At 37.6% G+C, this 22,349-nt stretch overlaps 2 protein-coding genes across 2 annotated transcripts in view; one reads left to right on the top strand and one right to left on the bottom strand.

The window, feature by feature from the left end:
• The window catches only part of LOC123929308 (40S ribosomal protein S24-like), a 576,828-nt gene that overhangs the window by 470,512 nt on the left and 83,967 nt on the right, over positions 1 to 22,349 (top strand). The gene's annotated exons all lie outside the window — the stretch shown is intronic.
• The window catches only part of LOC123930068, a 199,650-nt gene that overhangs the window by 109,092 nt on the left and 68,209 nt on the right, over positions 1 to 22,349 (bottom strand). Inside the window, exons 20-25 of the mRNA XM_045986277.1 lie at positions 21,405 to 21,509; positions 18,064 to 18,117; positions 16,215 to 16,268; positions 7,689 to 7,742; positions 1,428 to 1,532; positions 827 to 880 (exon numbers count right to left, since the gene is read on the bottom strand). Coding sequence (XP_045842233.1) covers positions 827 to 880; positions 1,428 to 1,532; positions 7,689 to 7,742; positions 16,215 to 16,268; positions 18,064 to 18,117; positions 21,405 to 21,509 — 426 coding nt within the window. The remainder of the gene's footprint in view (positions 1 to 826; positions 881 to 1,427; positions 1,533 to 7,688; positions 7,743 to 16,214; positions 16,269 to 18,063; positions 18,118 to 21,404; positions 21,510 to 22,349) is intronic.

Here is a 22,349-nt window from a genome sequence, read left to right as displayed (position 1 = left end):
TTTGGTTATATCTAATCTGTTAATGATACCATTATGTTTTCAAATCTTTCAGGCTAAGCTTTTCATTTCTTGAAATTTTATTTTGATTCCTTTCAAATCTACTTTTTCCTGTTGTAGTTTTTATTTCTTTTAAAATTATTCCCATTTTTCTTTTATGAATTTAATCATTTAAAGCATACTTATTTTATAGTCTATCTAAAATATTTGTATTATGAGAAATCTTTTGAGTTCAGTCTTTTTATTGTATATATTGGTATTAATTGGAGATAGGTTTTTTTGGTATCTTTTGTAATTTTCTGTTTCAAGATCATTTTAAGAAAGGTTTTATAGGGAAAATCTTACTGACCATGATATGAGAGTGTATTTCTTAAACTCTAGAGTTACTATAATGCTGGTGCTTTTTGTTAATTTTTTTGTGAATTTCTGGTTCATGCAAATATGAACTGGAACCAAGGTGAGCATAGGGCCACTGTCATGAATTTTCAAAGAAGACATTTCTTCATGATCTTAAAGTCTGTGACTATACAGATAAACTTCCTTTTATCTACTTGTGCTGATTAGATATTTTTCTAGTTTTCCATTTCATTAGGGGTGAAGTTATTCAAAGTCCTACTTTTATGTGGGTTTGCACTTTCATCTTAAGGTTAAAGAATGGTACAGGAGGCCATTTGGTAAGATATATACAGAAAAGATCTTTGGAAAAAACATCAATACGGTTTTGCACACACATACATGGTGGCAGGATTCTAAATTAAGTGTGCAAAAGTCTCTTCATCTGCTTTTCAGCTTCACATTCATCTCCTTTTTCATTATACTCATTACTCACCTTTAAGAGCTTTCAAACCATCCATCAACCTATTTTGGTACACCTTTCCAACAGCTGTAAGGAAGACAGACACATATCAGACCACACCAATGAGAGACTAAATGAGGCATTACGAAAGCCCTAATTTTAGAAGACATCATAACTTACCCCAGAAAAGGCCCAATTTAATTTTAAATAACCAAAAAACATAACAAGTAGAGAAAATTCTGGCTCCTGAGGGAGTTACTGTTGGAGTTCTACTATGCTGAAACACACACATCTTTATTCTCTGTGTCTTCCTTTCATGTCTCCATTTTCCTCCTAGTATTTTCTCATTCTTTTTACTTTCCCATATGTCCCTGTTCATTCTTGAGGATGCCTTCTGACTGGAATCCGAAGTTAGAATAGGCACTTCCTTGACTTATACAAGGTTAATACCCGTGACTGAAGGGTCCAAAGATACTATTAAGTGACACAGCTGGGATTACTTTGTAAGATAGAACTGCATGATTCCTTCTAATCCTCTTTTTTATTTATAAAATGGAGATAATTCTAGAAGTTTGCAAAAAAGAAACATGCATCTAAGTTCCTTAAAGTCTACATCATTATTTTAAATGCTCACCATCAACAGGCAGATACTTCTTTAGTTGCAAGCACTCCTTATCTGTGAGCTCTATCCCAGTTTTTTCCAGAATACTTTGAATATCACTGACATTAACTTCTCCTCCTTCAAAGAAAGTACATGAAAAGTTTGAATATGACCTAAATATGAAATATGAATATCCAAATTATGAAAAAAATTATTTATTTGGTAGATATTCAACAGCTGTGAACAAAGTAGCAAGAGACCTTTGCGCCATCAGCTATCATGGAAACAGAATTGTTCCCTTAACCCCCAAAATTGAATATCTATAATTACAGAGTAAAGTAATTTAAACAAGATATAAGTGGCTTGGGGATTCTAAGTTATTTAAAATATCACAGATACTTATTTAAAATTCAGTGTCTCTGTTATTCCCTTAATTATGAGAGATGCATCTGATTTTACTTCACTACTTAATATGTTAATCCAGTGTAATGTGCATTTGCTTTTGAGAACACTTAATTCTATTACAGAAGTTAAGTAAGTACATTAGTTCAAGTTTGTAGTTTATAAAACATGGGCTAAATCTTTTAAGATGTTTGCAGTACAGATAAGTAGTATTTAAGTAAAGGATACGTAAGTTAGAAAGGAATGGAAGGACTGAGCAATATCTAATGTTCATGGGGCATTAAATATACATGAAGAACCTGTTCACTAAATTTATCTGTTAGACTAAATATATAAGAAGCTCTAAATATTTATGATACTCTAAAATTGCTTGAGACACTAAAAGAAGCACTAAATATTCAAGACATGATAAATATTCATGAGACTCAATATTCAAATGACTTTAATTTGGCAACTCATTGGTGATATCCATTTAGGTCTTATGTGTCCTCTGCTCAAGGAACGCAAAACCTATGGCTCTTCAATGGCTTTAATGACAATCTACAACTATTATCTAGAGGTACTTGACCCTGTGTCTTTCTGAAAGAGCAAGTCTGTATCATTGGTGAGAGCACTTTCCATTTGTGGGCCCATCTGCTTAAACCTCAACCCTGGTCCTCGTCACCACATCACCAGCAGAGAAAACTAATGCTGTTGAACAGAAAGAGATACAAAACTTACTAAGCACCTTGTGCATCTTAGATTCAGGTAGTATGGTCCTTCCATTCACCATACCCTATATTTGTTAATTTATTCTGTAATTCCCTTCACTACTTGCTGTGTGTTTTAAATGATTTAATAAACTGTGTGATTCAAACATTTTAACTGGGTTCTTGAGCCTTTCTGTTCTGTGAACTCCAGGTTAACTTGTTGGGTAGTATACTTCAAGGCTATAATTGCAGCAAGTATCTCTTCTTGATACTCAGATTATTCATATTGAAGTACTGTTTGGAATAAATCCCAGAGAATAAAGAATTTTTTATCAAGGCATTGCACTGAAGTACACAGTGTAAATAATCTAAAGTTAAAATTGCATATCATTTATCATGTAAACAAGGACTACTCAGAGTAAAGGAGGGTGTTAAAAGTAATTAGTTAAGGAGGAGGGGCAAGATGGCAGAGAAGTAGGAGATCCTGTTTTAACCAGTCCCCTAAAGTGAGCTAAATATCTACCAGAACACTTCGAACACCCATGAAATCAGACTGAGAGACAAGAGTTTACACTTCTGTATCTCTACAGGGGCAGAAGATGTCAGTGGAGAGGTAAAGTGGAGTGGGAATGCTCAGACTGATATCAGAGAATAAACAGAAGGGGGAAGGAGCCACCAGAAGTGACCCATTGGAAAGTATTACCCCAATACAAAAGTGTCCTGTGATTGGGGGCCAGTATTAACTAGGAATCTGATTAAAAAGCACTCCAAAAACAGCAAAAGATCTTAAGGGGCAACTGGTGAAATCCACCGGTCACTGGCATGGGTCTAAGCCCACATCATAAAATGGTCTCCACCGGCGACCACCCATGACAGAGAGTGTCTCATGGGGCCCTCAGCCCGTGGTCCCTGAGCCCGGGGTATTCTGCTGCTTGCACCACTGCTTGGGCTGGGTGCACTCCCACCCCCACACAGGACAGCCCAGCGTGAACTCCAGTTGGGATCCCTAGGAGCGCAGACTTCCGCAACCTGCATGACCACAGGGTCTGAGCGCACCCAGCCCCCAACTGAGAGAACCCAGTGTGATCTCCAGTCAGGGTCCCTCAGCCTGCAGACCTCCACGACCTGCACAGCTGTGGGGTCTGAGCATACCCGGTGTGGGCCTGGACCCCAGACAGCAGTCCCAGCAAAGGCAGTCACCAGAAGCAGACTCCCTGGACCAATATTGCTCATGGTTTTAGTGCCACGGGGGTGCAGAGACAAGTGGGGGGCTTCATTTGACTGCTGGGATGATGGCAGGGGTGCACACTGCCGGTGGGAGGTTGAACTGTTCAGCAGAGTTTGCAGGAGGGGGTCTGTCTGTGTGTTCTGGACCACCCAGAGGGGAACATCTGAGGCTTCTCTCTGAGGTGGAGGTTTGGGTGCAGACAGATTCTTTGCTCTGACCCTCTGAAAAGCCGCAAAAAGCCACCAAAGAACAAAAATCCCCAAAGAACAAAAGCCTGAAAAACCAGTTTCCCCAGAGCCCAGCCCCTTCACAGGGGGAAGGGGGACTCAACCCAAGCAAGACTGACTGGAAAACAATGCAGCAGGTCCCTCCTCCAGAAGACAAGCCAAAAGAACAAGAGGAAAACTACCACAGGGTCCCCATAAAACTGTAAAACCCCAACATCAGGGGAAAACAATATATTAAGCGCCCAGGTACACCTTGCCTGGATCATGGTTGATATATTCAGCTATACATCCCCTCAACCACCTCTCACCAAAATGACTAAGAGGAGGAACACCAACAGAGGAAAAATTCAGAGACTGTGCCCTCTGCCATAGAACTATTGGATATGGACATAAACAGTATGTCAGAAAGGGAATTCAGGGTAACAATTATCCAGGCAATGGCTAGGTTGGAGAACACCATTAGTGGCAACATAGAATCTCTAAGGGCAGAAGTGAGAGCCGATCTGGCAGAAGTTAAAATGCTATCAGTGAGATCCAATCTAATCTAAATACTCTAACAGCTATGGTAACCAAGGCAGAAGATCAAATTAGTGACATAGAAGACACACTAATAGAAAAGAAGGACCAGAAGGAGGCCTGGAACAAAGAGTCTAGAAGCCATGAAAACAGAATTAGGGAAATAAATGATGCCATGAAACGTTTCAAGAAGAAATAATACCTATTCTCCTGAAGCTATTTCAAAAAATAGAAACAGAAGGAAAACTTCCAGCATTACCCTGATCCCCAAACCAGGCAAAGACCCCATCAAAAATGAGAATTTCAGACCAAAATCCCTGAATAATTTGGACGCCAAGATTCTCAACAAGATCCTAGCTAAGAGGATCCAACAGTACATTAAAAAGATTATCCACCATGATCAGGTGGGGTTTATCCCTGGGATGCAAAGGTGGTTCAACATTTGCAAATCAATCAATGTGACAGAACAAATCAATAAGAGAGATGAACTACATGGTCCTCTCAATTGATGCAGAAAAAGCATTTGACAAAATACTGCATCTGTTCCTGATTAAAATGCTTCAAAGTATAGGAATAGAGGGAACATTCCTCAACTTCATGAAATCTATCTATGAAAAACCCACAGCAAACATCATTCTCAATGGGAAAAGCTGACAGCCTTCCCTCTGAGATCAGGAACATGACAAGGATGCCCACTTTCACCACTGTTGTTCGACATAGTACCAGAAGTCCTAGCAACAGCAATCAGACAACAAAAACAAAGAGAAGGTGTTCAAATGGCAAAGAAGTCAAACTCTCTCTTCGCAGATGACATGATACTTTATATGGAAAACCCAAAAGACTCTACCCCCAATCTACTAGAACTCATATAACAATTCAGTAATGTGGCAGGATACAAAATCAATGCACAGAAATCAGCTGCTTTCTTATACACTAATAATGAAAAAATAGAAGGGGAAATTAGAGAATCAACCATTTACCATAGCACCAAGAACCATAAGATACCTTGGAATAAACCTAACCAAAGAGGTAAAGAATCTGTACTCGAGGAACTACAGAACACTCATGAAAGAAATTGAAGAAGACACAAAATGATGGAAGAGCATTCCGTGGTCATGGATCGGAAGAATAAACATGGTTAAAATGTCTATACTGCCAAAAGCCATCTATACTTTCAATGCCATCCCAATCAAAATTTCACTGGCATTTTTCAAAGTGCTGGAACAAACAATCCTAAAATTTGTGTGGAACCAGAAGAGACCCTGAATTGCTAAGGAAATATTGAAAAAGAAAAACAAAACTGGGGGCATCACGTTGCCTGATTTCAGGCTTACCACAAAGACAGAGCATGGTACTGGCACAAAAACAGACACACAGACCAGTGGAACAGACACATAGCCCATATCTGGGCCTTAATTCTAAGGCCCAGATATGCACCCTCAACTCTATGGTCAAATAATCTTCAACAAAGCAGGAAAAAATATACAGTGGAAAAAAGACAATCTTTTCAATAAATGGTGCTGGGAAAATTGGACAGCTGTGTGTAGAAGAATAAACTCAATCATTCTCTTACACTATACACAAAGACAAACTCAAAATGGATAAAAGACCTCAATGTGAGGCAGGAACCTATGAAAATCCTAGAGGAGAACATAGGCAGTAACCTCTTTGACATCAGCCACAGCAACTTCTTTCAAGATATGTCTTCAAAGGCAAAGGAAACAAAAGTGAAAATTAACTTTTGGGACTTCCTCAAGATAAAAACTTCTGCAGAGTAAAGGAAACAGTCAACAAAACAAAGAGGCAACCCACGGAATGGGAGAAGATATCTGCAAATGACACTACAGATGAAGGGCTGATATCCAATATCTATAAAGAACTCCTCAAATTCAACACTCAAAAAACATAATCACGTCAGAAAATGGGCAGAAGTCATCAACAGACACTTCTCCAAAGAAGACATACAAATGGCTAACAGACAAATGAAAAAATATTCTTCATCATTAGCCATCAGGGATATTCACATCAAAACCTCATTGGATACCACCTTACACTAGTTAGAATGGCTAAAATGAACAAGAGACAAGAAACAACAAGTGTTGGAGAGGATGTGGAGAAAGGGGAACCCTCTTACACTATTGGTGGGAAAGTAAGTTTGTGCAGCCACTTTGGAAAACAGTTTGGAGATTCTTTAAGAAAATAAAAATAAAGATACCCTATGACCCTGCAATTGCACTACTGGGTATTTACCCCAAAGATACAGATGTAATTGAAAAGAAGGGCCATATGTACCCTCAATGTTCATAGCAGCAATGACCACAATTGCCAGACTGTGGGAACAGCCAAGATGCCCTTCAATGGACGAATGGATAAAGAAGATATGGTCCATATATACAATGGAATATTACGCCTCCATCAGAAACCCAACTTTTGTATCAACATGGACAGTCTGAAGGAGATTATGTTGAATGAAATAAGTCAAGCAGAGAAAGTCAATTATCATATGGTTTCACTTACTTGTGGAGCATAAGGAATAACATGGAGGGCATTAGGAGAAGGAAAGGAAAAGTAAACTGAGGGAAATTGGAGGGGAAGATGAAGCATGAGAGACTGTGGACTCTGAGAAACAAACTGAGGGTTTTGGAAGGGAAGGGATTGGGGGTATGGGTGAGCCTGGTGGTGGGTATTAAGGAGGGCACGTATTGCATGGAGCACTAGGTTGGTGCATAAACAATGAATCTTGGAACACTGAAAAGATAAAATAAAATTTTTTAAAAAAGTAATTAGTTAAAACTAACCTACCTCAGTGGTAAGCCATAACTGTCTAGAGAAAATGGGGATGTAACATCACTCTGAAGTAAAACTCTAGGCTATGAGTCTGCAAACTCTTCTATAGAGCAAGCTAGTAAACAATCAAAAAATATTTTAGGCCTTGTAGGACATATGGTCTCCATCACAACGATTCATCGTACTGTAAAAGCAGCCATTAATAATACATAAACTAATTGGGGTGGATGTGTTCCAAAGAAACTGTTTACAAGACCAGAAGTAGATTTGGCCCAAGGGTCAAAGTTTGCCAATCCATATTCTAACCAATTAAAGAGAAATACTTCCCCAGTAAAATGGTAAAATGGCAGAGTAAAAAGGCTATGACGTGATGTTGGAATAGAGCATTAAAAGAGAATTTAATGTAAGAATTAGCATCTTAGATTCACAGTAACTATTTACTAACCTGTAACATTGGTCCCTGCATCCATCAATGTGCCGAGTTCAACCTTCCCATTAGCTACAAGGAAAGCCAAAACAAAGTAATAATGCCAAAGAGTCATATACGAAACAGACAAAAAATAGGGTAAATTGGGAAAAAAGAGATCAAAGTTCATTAGCTCCGCTGCTTTACTGGATTCAACTATAAGGATACAAACCCTAGATATGAAGACTTAACTCTACATTAGTTAAGGGAGAGTCCTTGTTGCTTGGACAAAATGGTTTCTTGAATGTACCTCTTGAATTTGAAGGCTGCTCTCTATCTCACTGGCAGGGTGAAAGGTCCCAACAATTTATTTGGCTGTGTACCAAATTCTCAACTTTGGTTCAGCTACATTTGTCAGACAAGTCTGTGGGGATCCCCTTTCTTAGGTTCCTATGTTTTCCTAACTTACCTTTCTTTAGTTTCTCTATCACAACTATCTTGGGATTTCTCATCATATAAATTAGTGATCTGTTTCTTCTATTAACACTATGCATATTGTTTATAAAAATAGGTATGTATTTCTCTTTAACCCTAAAATAAAGGTAGATATTTCAGATAGTTCTCAAACTGGAAGGACTTATGGTAACATAATAACTAGTTACAAAGGAGACTCAGCAGTTCACTGAAAGTTGACGGGTTAATAAAAATTCTATGTGATGAGTCGAATATACAGACTTATTCTCCTATGTCCTAAGCCTTTATGAAGTCATTATGTAACATTATTGATCATATTTTAAAAAGATAATGAGTCATAAAAATGAAATCAACTGAGAACAATATTATGGCTTATTGGGAATAAATTGGAATTAGGATGGTTCTGAGGGGGAATTTTAAGAGAAGGCCAAGTTTGTACTTGTGTATTAATTATGAACAAGTGTCCTCTTATATACTATTGAAATTGACTAGGATGTTGCTGGTCATTTCAAAATGAGTATATTTTCTGTCAAAGCTCCTTTTGAAAGCAGAAAACTATATGAGTGATGATAAGGAAATAGTCTTTCTGCTTTGATAACATTTATACTAATGATCTGGAGCCCTCCGGTTATGGACTGCTCAACTGAAATGTTAGAGGTTTAGTATATATTTGAGATTCCTCTTACAGTCTTTGTGCCACTCCTTTATCCCATTCATTCTTCAATATTTATTGCCTCAAAAATATAAATTGATGTAAGCATAGTTCTTGCCTATGAGAAAATCACAGCTAATAAACAAAGAAAAGTGATATAAAGATATTTATTTTTTACACAATATGGTAAGTATATAATAATATATGTGTGTGTAAAATGAATTTTAAACTAAGAGAGAGGGTAAATAAAGTGACTTCCATAGGTCAGGGAAGCTCTTGGAAAGATAAAATTTGAGATTAGTTTTATAGATAAGAATTGTCCTGGGTTCCCCTTTCTCCACATCCTCTCCAGCATCTGTCATTTCCTGACTTGTTAATTTTAGCCATTCTGACTGGTGTGAGGTGATATCTCATTGTGGTTTTGATTTGTATTTCCCTGATGCCGAGTGACGTGGAGCACTTTTTCATGTGTCTGTTGGCCATCTGGATGTCTTCTTTGCAGAAATGTCTGTTCATGTCCTCTGCCCATTTCTTGATTGGATTGTTTGTTCTTTGGGTGTTGAGTTTGCTAAGTTCCTTATAGATTTTGGATACTAGCCCTTTATCTGATATGTCGTTTGCAAATATCTTCTCCCATTCTGTCAGTTGTCTTTTGGTTTTGTTAACTGTTTCCTTTGCTGTGCAAAAGCTTTTGATCTTTTTTTTTTTTTTAATTTTTTTTTTTTAAGATTATTTATTTATTTATTTGACAGAGAGATCACAAGTAGATAGGCAGGCAGAGAGAGAGGGAAACAGGCCCCTGCTGAGCAGAGAGCCCGATGCGGGACTCGATCCCAGGACCCTGAGATCATGACCTGAGCCGAAGGCAGCGGCTTAACCCACTGAGCCACCCAGGCGCCCCAAAAGCTTTTGATCTTGATGAAATCCTCCACTGTTGGTGGGAATGCAAGCTGGTGCAACCACTCTGGAAAACAGCATGGAGGTTCCTCAAAATGTTGAAAACAGAACTACCCTATGACCCAGCAATTGCACTACTGGGTATTTACCCTAAAGATACAAACATAGTGATCTGAAGGGGCACGTGTACCCGAATGTTTATAGCAGCAATGTCTACAATAGCCAGACTATGGAAAGAACCTAGATGTCCATCAACAGATGAATGGATAAAGAAGATGTGGTATATATACACAATGGAATACTATGCAGCCATCAAAAGAAATGAAATCTTGCCATTTGCGACGACGTGGATGGAACTAGAGCGTATCATGCTTAGTGAAATAAGTCAATCGGAGAAAGACAACTATCATATGATCTCCCTGATATGAGGACATGGAGAAGCAACATGGGGGGGTAGGGGGATAGGAGAAGAATAAATGAAACAAGATGGGATTGGGAGGGAGACAAACCATAAATGACTCTTAATCTCACAAAACAAACTGGGGGTTGCTGGGGGGAGGTGGGATTGGGAGAGGGGGAGCGGGCTATGGACATTGGGGAGGGGAGGCGAACCATAAGAGACTATGGACTCTGAAAAACAACCTGAGGGTTTTGAAGGGTCAGGGGTGGGAGGTTGGGGCAACCTGAGGGTTTTGAAGGGTCAGGGGTGGGAGGTTGGGGGAACAGGTGGTGGGTAATGGGGAGGGCACGTTTTGCATGGAGCACTGGGTGTTGTGCAAAAAGAATGAATACTGTTACGCTGAAAAAATAAATAAAATGAAAAAAAAAAAAAGAATTGTCCTGGGGAAATATGTTTGTTTTGTTGTACATAGAAAAGGACAGTTGGATATCAAATTAGATGCTATGGTATAAGCATTAAATAACAAACAGGATTTGTACATTTATTGGTTGAAAGAAATTTTATGTAGTTATCTACTAAATTTTCAGGTACCATATTAGGCATTAAAAAAATTCAAATGTGTTTAATAATAAATTTAACATAATCTCAGTTTTAGAACAGCTCAGTCTCTGGGGTGAGAAGGATTAATTTACTATAGTAGAGGAGTTGGGTTGACATAGAGCAGACAACAAAATCAGGAGACCCTTCTGCTAAAATTCATCTATTTATAGCCACCACATTCCAACAGGCTGAGAAGCATCCTCTATAAAAATCCTGAACCATGCCTAGAACCAATACTATGGTTCAGATGCTTCAGTGTTGGAGACCAATGGAGGCAGAAAATAATACAAGATAAAGCTAAAAGGAAAGCAAGGGTCCAATCACTATGAAATAGTTAGTAGTCCTAATTGGTAGGACTTGGTATCCAATGAGATGTGGCACTAAGAAAAAAGCTGGAGTGAAAAATGATGCCAATTTTTAAACTTGTTTTACTAAGAAACATGATGGTGCCCCTAACTGATATGGTATGCCGCAACAGGGCATGTATAATCAGGACACAGTTTTTGGTAGATATTTTTAAATATAATGAATTGAGATATAAAGATCTGAGGCTTTGCTGAGGAAGAATGAATTTGGTAGCTAGAATCCAACAGGAATCTGAATCTGGGCATCTGAATTGGTAGAAAAGAAGTCAAACACTCACTCTTTGCAGATGATATGATACTTTATGTGGAAAACCCAAAAGACTCTGCCCCAAAACTGCTAGAACTCATACAAGAATTCGGTAATGTGGCAGTATATGAAATCAATGCACAGAAATCTGTTGCGTTTTTATACAACAACAACAAGATAAAAGAAAGAGAAATTAGGAAGTCAATCCCATTTACAGTTGCACACAAAACCATAAGATACTTAGGGATAAACCTAACCAAACGGGCAAAGAACGTGTACTCAGAAAACTATAGAATACTCATGAAAGAAATTGAGGAAGACACAAAGAAATGGAAAAATGTTCCATGCTCATGGATTGGAAAAACAAATATTGTGAAAATGTCTATGCTACCTAGGGCAATCTACACATTTATGCAACCCTATTAAAACACCATCAACTTTTTTCAAAGAAATGGACAAATAATCCTAAAATTTGTATGGAACCAGAAAGGACTCCGAATAGCCAGAGGAATGTTGAAAAAGAAAGCAAAGCATGTGGCATTACAATTCTGGCCTTCAAGCTCTATTACAAAGCTGTAATTATCAAGACAGTATGGTACTGGCACAAAAACAGACACATATATCAATGGAACAGAAGAGAGAGCCTAGACATGGACTCTCAACTCAATGGTCAACTAACCTTCAACAAAGCAGGAAAGACTGTCCAATGGAAAAAAGACAGTCTCTCCAACAAATGGTGTTGGGAAAATTGGACAGCCACATGCAGAAGAATGAAACTGGGCCATTTCCTTATACCACACACAAAAATAGACTCAAATGGATGAAAGACATCAATGTGAGACAGGAATCCATCAAAATCCTTGAGGAGAACACAGGCAGCAACCTTTTTGACCTCAGCCACAGCAACTTCTTCCTAGAAACATTGCCAAAGGCAAGGGAAGCAAGGGTTAAAATGAAATATTGGGACTTCATCAAGATCAAAAGCTTTTGCATAGCAAAGGAAACAGTCAACAAAACCAAAAGACAACAGACAGAATCAGAGAAGGTATTTGCAAATGGCATATCAGATAAAGAGCTAGTATCCAAAATCTATAAAGAACTTATCAAACTCAACGCCCAAAGAACAAATAATCCAATCAAGAAATGGGCAGAAGACAGGAGCAGACATGTCTCTAAAGAAGACATCCAAATGGCCAACTGTTGGTGGGAATGCAAGCTGGTACAGCCACTCTGGAATGGAGGTTCCTCAAAAAGTTGAAAATAAAGCTACCCTATGGCCCAGCAATTGCACTACTGGGTATTTACCCCAAAGATACAGATGTAGTGATCCAAAGGGGCACATGCACCCCAATGTTTATAGCAGCAATGTCCACAATAGCCAAACTATGGAAAAAGCCTAGATGTCCATCAATGGATAGATAAAGAAGATGTGGTACACACACACACACACACAGGAATATTATGCAGCCATCAAAAATGAAATCTTAATGTGGTTTTGATTTGAATCTCCCAGACGGCTAATGATGATGAACATTTTTTCATGTGTCTGTTAGGCATTTGTATGTCTTCTTTGGAGAAGTGTTTGTTCATGACTCCTGCCCATTTTCTGATGTGATTATCTGTATTGTTAAGTGTGAGGAGTTCTTTACAGATCCTGGATATCAGCCCTTCATCTGTAGTGTCATTTGTGGATATATTCTCCCATTCCATGGGCTGTCTCTTTGTTTTGTTGATGGTTTCCTTTACAGTGCAGAAGCTTTTGATCTTGATGAAGTCCCAAAAGTTCATTTTCACTTTTGTTTCCTTTGCCTTTGGAGACATATCTTGAAAGAAGTTGCTGTGGTTCATGTCGAAGAAGTTGCTATGTTCTCCTCTAGGATTTTGATAGATTCTTGCCTCACGTTGAGGTCTTTTATGCATTTTGAGTTTATCTTTGCATATGGTGTAAGAGAATGATCGAGTTTCATTCTTCTACACATAGCTGTCCAATTTTCCCAGCACCATTTATTGAAGAGACTGTCTTTTTTCCACTGTATATTTTTTCCTGCTTTGTCGAAGATTATTTGACCATAGAGTTGAGGGTCCATATCTGGGCTCTCTATTCTGTTCCACTGGTCTCTGTGTCTGTTTTTGTGCCAGTACTGTGCTGTCTTGGTGACCACAGCTTTATACTAAATCCTGAAATCAGGCAACGTGATGCCCCCAGTTTTGTTTTTCTTTCTTTTGTGTGTGTGTGTGTGTGTGTGTATGTGGGTATAAATATATATATATATATATATATTTTATTTCTTATTTTTTATAAACATATAATGTATTTTTATCCCCAGGGGTACAGGTTTGTGAATCGCCAGGTTTACACACTTCACAGCACTCACCATAGCACATACCCTCCCCAATGTCCATAATCCCCCTCCCCCTCTCCTACCTTATGACCCAGCCATTGCACTACTGGGTATTTACCCTAAAGATACAAACATAGTGATCGGAAGGGGCACGTGCACCCGAAGGTTTGTTTTTCTTATTCAACATTTCCCTTAGCAATTCAGGGTCTCTTCTGGTTCCATACAAATTTTAGGATTGTTTGTTCCAGCACTTTGAAAAATGCCAGTGGAATTTTGATCAGGATGACATTGAAAGTATAGATGGCTCTTGACAGTATAGACATTTTAACCATGTTTATTCTTCTGATCCATTAGCATGGAATGCTCTTCCATCATTTTGTGTCTTCTTCAATTTCTTTCATGAGTGTTCTGTAGTTCCTCAAGTATAGATCCTTTACCTCTTTGGTTAGGTTTATTCCAAGTACCTGTGGTTCTTGGTGCTATAGTAAATGGAAATGATTCTCTAATTTCCCCAAAACCACACTGAGATACCACCTTACACCCGCTAGAATGGCCAAAGTTAACAAGACATGAAACAAGTGTTGGCAAGGACGTGGAGAAAGGGGAACCCTCTTAACACTGTTGGTGGGAATGCAAGTTGGTGCAGCCACTTTGAAGAACAGTGTGGAGATTCCTTAAGAAATTAAAATAGAGCTACCCTTTGACCCCGCAATTGCGCTACTGGGTATTTACCCCAAAGATACAGATGTAATGAAAAGAAGAGCCAACTGTGCCCCAATGTTCATAGCAGCAATGGTTGCAATCACCAAATTGTAGAAAGAGCCAGGATGCCCTTCAACAGATGAATGGATAAAGAAGATATGGTCCATATATACAATGGAGTATTATGCCTCCATCAGAAAGGATGAATACCCAACTTTTGTATCAACATGGATGGGACTGGAAGAGATTATGCTGAGTGAAATAAGTCAAGCAGATAAAGTCAATTATCATATGGTTTCACTTACTTGTGGAGCATAAGGAATAACCCAGAGAACACTGGGAGATGGAGAGGAGAAGTGAGTTGGGGGAAATTGGAGGCGAAGATGAAGCATGAGAGACTGAGGGTTTTGGAGGGGAGGGTGTGAGGGGTTGGGTGAGCCAGGGGGTGGGTATTATAGAGGTCATGTATTGCATGTAGTACTGGGTGTGCTGCATAAACAATGAATTTTGGAACACTGAAAAAAAATTTTTAAAAAATGAAACCTTGTCATTTGTAACAACATGGATGGAACTAGAGGGTATTATGCTAAGTGAAATACGTCAATCAGAGAAAGAAAATTCTTGTATGATCTCATTAATATGTGTAATTTGAGAAACAAGGCAGAGGATCACAGTGGAAGAGAGGGAAAAATGAAACAAGATAAAACCTGAGAGGGAGACAAACCTAAGAGACTCTTAATCTCAGGAAACAAACTGAGGGTTGCTGGAGCAGAGAGGGGTAGAAGGGATGGGGTGGCTGGTTGATGGACACTGGAGAGGGTATGTGCTATGGTGAGCACCATGAATTGTGTAAGACTGATGAATCACAGACCTGCACCCCTGAAACAAATAAAACATATGTTAATTTTTTTAAAAAAAGAATCTGAATCTGGTTTCACCCAACCATGTTTAGGGAGGAATTTGGGCTGCAGATAAACACCCAGAAGTGCTCAGCTTGTAATGAAAGTTGAAATATGAGTATGGATAATACTTTCCACTGAGAATTGTAAAAGTTAAAATGATGAATGGGCTTAGGACACAACTATTTGAGGAATACTAATAATAGGGCAATTAGTCATTTTCTCTCTTTTCTTCCCACTTAACACCTCTAAGAGCATTAAATAATCATTAGAAAAATCAGAATTAGTAATTATCCCTTTAAACTTTGAGTAGAAGTCTGTAATAGAAATAGGTTATGAAGGGATAGGCTACAAGATTTGATTATAACCAATATTAGGAAGAATAGGAATTAGCTTTGATGCTAGGGACCTCATGAATTAATTCATTAATATTATATTGAAACAGAGTAAAGATCATAAGGTAACTTTAAAAATAAGTAGAACCGTAGCACTTTTTTGGTGAAATTTGCATAAAATTCATTATTTTAAAGTAAACACTTCAGTGGCATTTAGTACATATTCAAGATGTTGTGCAAATTTCACTTCTAGTTCCAAGACATTTTCATCATCCCCAAAGGAGAGCTAAAACATATTAAGTAGTCCCTCCTTACTTCCCTCTCTACTCAGCCCCTGGCAACCACTAATCTACTTTTTGTTTCTATGGATTTGACTACAATCTTCCTACATAACAAGCTCTCCTTAAACAACTCCCTGAAAATCTGGTAGTCCTTTTCTCTACAATTTGCTGTGTGTGATCATATTTTTGGGATATGAGTATGGATTCCCTAGAAAGATGTATTGAGACATTACAGTATAAAATATGATGATGATAGGAGTAACTAAGTAATCTACACATAGGAAGCTAGAAAGGACTTGTAATCTAAGTGATCAGTGTGAATCTTGAAGATTTCAGATGTTTCTGCCTTTCTTGTTGGGTTTTTAACTCACCTTTAATGGATTTCACATTATCCAACATTCTATTCTGAAATACGTTTCCGGCAGCTATAGGAAAAAGAACAGTTCATGTCAGAAGGGAAATGGTATGAACATTCACTTACTTGTTTTATAACTTCAGTAAGACAACTATTTATAATTGAGTGAGAAATGTGTTCTATCTCATTATTAAATTTAAGAAGAAGTTATGGAAAGGAACTGTCTCATTGTGATAAATTAATGTTTTGGGTTTTTTTTTGGTAACTAGGAGACTGGCAGCTGAGGGAAACACTATTATGGTAAAACAATCACTCAGCTTCCTTTTTCCTCTGACTTTCCCTTTTTATTTCTCTTATTGTAGTTTCCTTCTGTATTTTCTTGGGATTAAAGTTGATGAATTACCTGACATTCTGATGGCAATGTTATGGCTGAAGGGTTTGGTAAAATGTAGACTCAATCTAAATGACAAAGCCTTTTCCTAATAATTTTCAGTAATTTTCAGAAGGGCCTAACCAGGTGAAACTTTTTAACTGTTCACACAGGCCACAAAACCAAATTCCCTAGAAAGTCTTTGTGGCTTCTATATAGCTCACCATCAATGGGCAGAGTTTTCCATAGTTTTTTGAGTTCCTCATCTGTGAGCTTGATCCCCATGCTTTCCAGAACTTTCTCTAGGTCACTGACATGAACCTTTTTTCCTTCAAAAATACAAGAACATCAATGTCTGAGAATAATCATTTCACGAAATGGTGAAAAATTCATTCTTGCTATAATGCATCTCCCCCATTTGAAGAAATGTGAGGGAAAATGAAACATGTCTAACTACACACAATTATAGGAAAATCACAAAGTAGAACATAATCCCTTAATATTTACAAAAGGAAGGTCTCTTACTCCTGGGGATAAGTCTGCCCTGCCCTGAACTTATTTGTTTTATAATTGGCCAGCAAATTAAGATAACAGATGGAAAATTTATATATTCAGTTATCATTTATTGTATTTATTATCATTGTAATTTGAATAGTATGATTTTCTCTCCATAATGACAATAATTTGATACTATCAAAGCTTTATAATATAATTATAAATAATTATACAATGCAAATGTAATGATTCAACAGCTCTACACATTACTTAGGCTCATCATAAGTGTACTCTCAATCCCCTTCGCCTCTTTCACCCATTGCCCCTCTCCCTTTCCTCTGCTAACCATCTGTTGGTTATCTATAGGTAAGAGTCTGTTTCTCTAGTTTATGTCTTTTTTCTTTGTTCATTTGTTTTGTTTCTTAAATTCCACCTATGAGTGAAATCAAATGGTATTTGTCTTTTTCTGACACTTATTTCACTTAGCATTGTACCCTCTAGATCTATTTAAAAGTACTCTCTTATAGAAAGACTGAGTGATGTCTGCAGAAGTAGCTGAGCAGGTTGCTCCATGGAACTCTCCCTCCACTGAAACACCAAATGAAAAAAAAAAAAACCTATCAGAATCAGCTTGGTCAGAACTTTGAAAGATAGTCAAAGGTTTACATCAACCAAGTGAAAGCTGAATCAAGAAAAAGGCAACTTAAAGTAAGAGAGCTTTGTGGCATTTTAACCCTTTCCCCCAAACTATTTTTGATTAGACATGCCTGTCAGTAAAACATTTTCTTTTTTTTTTTTCCTTAAGATTTATTTATTTACTTGAGGGGGGAGAGAGATGGTGAGAGAGTGCACAAGCAGGGAGAGAGGGAGAAGCAGGCTTCCCCCTAAGCAGGACCCTGGGATCATGACCTGAGCTAAAGTCAGACACTTAACAGTCTGAGCCACCCAGGCACCCCTAGTAAAACATTTCCAAGCACAAAAATGATAATCTCTTATTTACCTGTAAAAGGTTTTATTCCATCCATATGCTTTATCATTTCAACTTTCCCTTGAACTGTAAGAAAATGTAAATCAATTGCATACATGACATGCACTTGGAAATGCAAACCGGAAATGCAGTAGCATTCATTGGCTATTGAATTTTATCACACAAGTACATGGAAAATAATCACTCTACTTATTATAAAAGTACCTGTTTTAATGACTGCTTTGATTCATTGTCAAATAGCAAAACAAATTTTAAAGGTGTGAGATTCAAAAGTCACCAAAATATTTTCATAGGATTTTATTTTTAACTTTAGATATTGGAGAACCAAGTATGATTCTGACTAGGCCAAAGAAAACAAAATTTAAAATTGGACATTGGGGAGGGGAGGCGAACCATAAGAGACTATGGACTCTGAAAAACAACCTGAGGGTTTTGAAGGGTCAGGGGTGGGAGGTTGGGGGAACAGGTGGTGGGTGATGGGGGGGTACGTTTTGCATGGAGCACTGGGTGTTGTGCAAAAAGAATGAATACTGTTACGCTGAAAAAATTAATAAAAAGGGAAAAAAAAGTTAAAAAAAAATTGGAATCTATTATTTACCAGTATTTTAATTGGATTTTTGAAAGTATCACTTTTCCTCATTGATTTTGCTTTCATGTACACTGACCTAGGCAGACCAGTTTATTCTTTTTTTTTTTTTAACTAAGTTTTTGAACCTATTCAGGGACTTACGTTTTTTATTTTTTTAAAGATTTTATTTATTTATTTGGCAGACAGAGATCACAAGTAGGCAGAGAGGCAGGCAGAGAGACAGGAGGGAAGCAGGCTCCCCACTGAGCAGGGAGGCCAATGCAGGACTCGATCCTAGGACCCCGGGATCATGACCTGAGCCGAAGGCAAAGGCTTTAACCTACTGAGCCACCTAGGCGCCCCATACTTGAGTAAAATATTCATTTTGAGGTTAACTTCCCAACTCTAATGATTTGTCTAATTTGTATTGTAAATACTCAATTGAATTTTATAAAAATCAATATTAAAGAGACTACATAGAAACATATTAAAGTACAGAATTATGTCAGACGATTTGGGGCATACATACTCAGTGAAGGAAAAAAAACAACCTAAAAAATTGTCACTGTTGATAAGTTGAAAAATTCCTGATTTTTGTCAAATTTTGAGTGATAAATTATAGTATGTAGTATGTAAAAACCCCAATATCATGAAAAATTTACACATAAAGGTTCTAGATAACAAATACTGAAGTATTAGAAATATGTAGTGACTTACAGTAGAAGTCATGTGACACTCACAGGTATATATATAACAAGTATTAGAACAGAGAACAGGAAAAAAAAATATGTTATTTATATGATTGCTAAATCTAGGCTAAATAGAATCTTTCTTCTTTTCTTCTGGATCTTTTGAGGCAGGACATTCCAAAAGTTATTTCTATAGTAAAACCAGCTAACTAGGTCAGGAAAGCATGTAAATATGCATCAGTTCTATGGGGCCACTGGAAATTCTCAGAAACAAAGATGATAACACCTAGTTAATGCTTAACTCACTATTTGAGTATATGCTTCCTTGGGTCACATTTCAACTAAATCTTGCCCTCTCCAGTAAATTTACATCTCCATCCTGACAGACACATTCGGAGAAAAGCTTAGCCCTAAATGGGAAGTTCAAGTTCTACCTGTCCCCAGTGATATAACTGGGGCTCTATGCTTGAGCCTTAATTTTTCAGAAAACTTCATTTTAAACTTAATACTGATGGTAACTCCCCAGATGACCAGATCACCAATAGCCGTAATTTAAAAATTCTAACGCTGATTTAAAGAAAAAAGGATGAATCATTCAACATGTCCATTTTATTTCATGAGTACTTTTTTTTAGATTATTTATTTATTTATTTGACAGAGATAGAGAGAGAGCGCAAAAGTAGGCAGAGCAGCAGGCAGATGGAGAGGAAGAAGTAGGCTCTCCACTGAGGAGGGAGCCCGATGTGGGGCTCGATCCCAGAACTCCAGGGCCCCAGGACAATGACCTGACATGAAGGCAGCTGTACAACCCACTGAGCCACCCATGTGTCTCTACTTCATGAATACTTTTTTATCTAACAATGGTTTTCATTGATTTTAAATTATTTTAAAATGAGGAATAGAAATCAAGGGCACTACTAGAAGACAGTTTTAAATAATAGCTATAATTCCCCCATAATTCTGCTTACTTTAGCAATATTTTTAAAATTCCATCATAATCTCAGATAGATAAAAAATAATTTTTTGTTATGAAAACTGGGGTTCCACATCTAACTCACTTTTCTTAATGGATATAGATCATTGCAAGCAAAGAAAATAAGACAATGAAGACCATTTATATATTCTTTCTGGTACACTAGCAATGGTAAAAATTATAGAATAAATTAAATAAATTAACGAAGTTATACGTGAGGGAGCAATGGCTATCATACATAATGAGGGCATTAAATGGATGAGTAAGGTTATAAGATGGTCAGGAAGTGTTCCAAACAGATACTTCTTAGCCCAACTGTAATATTCTCAGACTAATATTTAACTTTTTATTTAGTTTGAGAATTTTATTAGCCCCCTTACTAAATTTTACTCAAATTTACTAAATTTACTCAGCCTTAAACTGTCTCTAGCCCATCAAGGGAGATTAGAACTTTGGGACAGTCCTTGGACCATGGAGTCTGGCTCAGGAATGTGGGGACATAATGCTGGGCATTCAGACATTCCACACATTCAGGCCCAAGTGTTTAATGATCCTTTTCCCTTCCAGGGTATCTAGCAGACTCGGTCCTGTTCATTTGGCATAGGAAATAGGTCCTACATTTCACATTCCTCTTTTATTCTACCTTTTTAAATGTCCTTGAAGATGGTGGGGGTGGGGACAGTAATGCTATTTTAATAATTACCAAACTTAGGAAACCTGGCTGACTCAATTGGTAGAGCATATGACTCCTGGTCTTGGGGTGAGTTCAAGGGCTGTCACTGGGCCTAGAGCTTACTCAAAAAAATTTAAAAATAATTTCCTACTTTGGGCTATGTTCTATAATTTTTAAAAATTTTCCTGTGTTAAAGTTTCTTCTATTTTATGTATCCCATTCCCTTCCTCCCACAGCACTGTCTTTCTCTAATTCTGTCCAGGTCTAATAGTGGCCCTGCCCATACTCCAAGCAGAAAAAAATTGCTGAAAATGTCAAGGAGCAAAACATGTTTATTTACAGTCTGAGTCATCTTTAATGTTTCCATCTTCTTAACGCCAACTAAGAGTTTTCAGAGATTCTTTTAAAGAAGTCCATACTAACCAGTTCAAATATATCTTAAATACTCACCATCAACTGGTAGATCATATGTCAGATCATTAATTTCCTCTTCTGAAAGGTCCATCCCTATATTTTGCAAAGGAGCACCCACTTTATTGACATCAATAATCTCTCCTGTGAAAAAGAAAAGAATATGGGAGAAACTTATTGACTCCAAAATGTGACCATTGATATTATTTATAGTGCGTTATGATAATCAGCCTCATGAGAAAGACCAAGACTCAATAAAGTCCATTCATATATATCAAAGGGGTCAATAAGGATGTTAGAATTAGAATAGAAATCTTCCAGATGATTGGGCAATTTTTGAATCATTTACACCAAAGGGTAAAATCAAAATATGGTTGATACTGAGGGTTTGTTGTTGGTTTTTTGTTTGTTTGTTGTTGTTGTTGTTGTATCTTCAATAGAGCATTTATTAATGCAAATGGTTTTTATGGTTTTTTCCACAGGCAGCAGATACAACAGTAAAACATAAATATATATATATATTTTTAATTTTATTTATTTGACAAGAGAGATCACAAGTAGGCAGAGAGGCAGGCAGAGAGAGAGGGAAGCAGGATTCCTGCTGAGCAGAGAGCCCGATGCGGCACTCGATCCCAGGACCCTGGAATCATGACCTGAGCCGAAAGCAGAGGCTTTAACCCACTGAGCCACCCAGGCGCCCCTAAATATATTTTTCTTAACAGTCAGAAACAGTCAAGGATATTAGCTCTATCTAAATGCTTTTATGCAACACTGTTAGGGAGATTGTAGCCAACCCAGTAGGTCAAGTTAAAAGAAACTACTAGTATTAAACTATGTATACCCACCATACTGATAAGGACCTTATCAAATCTTCATCTCTAGCTCTATTTTAAGTACTTAGCAGAGATACATGGTTGTCCTGTTTTTCACATGTGCCTTTTAAAAAAAAAAATAGCATCCATACATCAAATCCTGAGTTCTCAA

The sequence above is a fragment of the Meles meles genome, chromosome 18, assembly GCF_922984935.1.
Source record: "Meles meles chromosome 18, mMelMel3.1 paternal haplotype, whole genome shotgun sequence".
Taxonomy (NCBI): Eukaryota; Metazoa; Chordata; class Mammalia; order Carnivora; family Mustelidae; genus Meles; species Meles meles.
The sequence above is the reverse complement of the archived record's forward strand: the minus strand, read 5'-3'. Positions and strand labels throughout refer to the sequence as shown.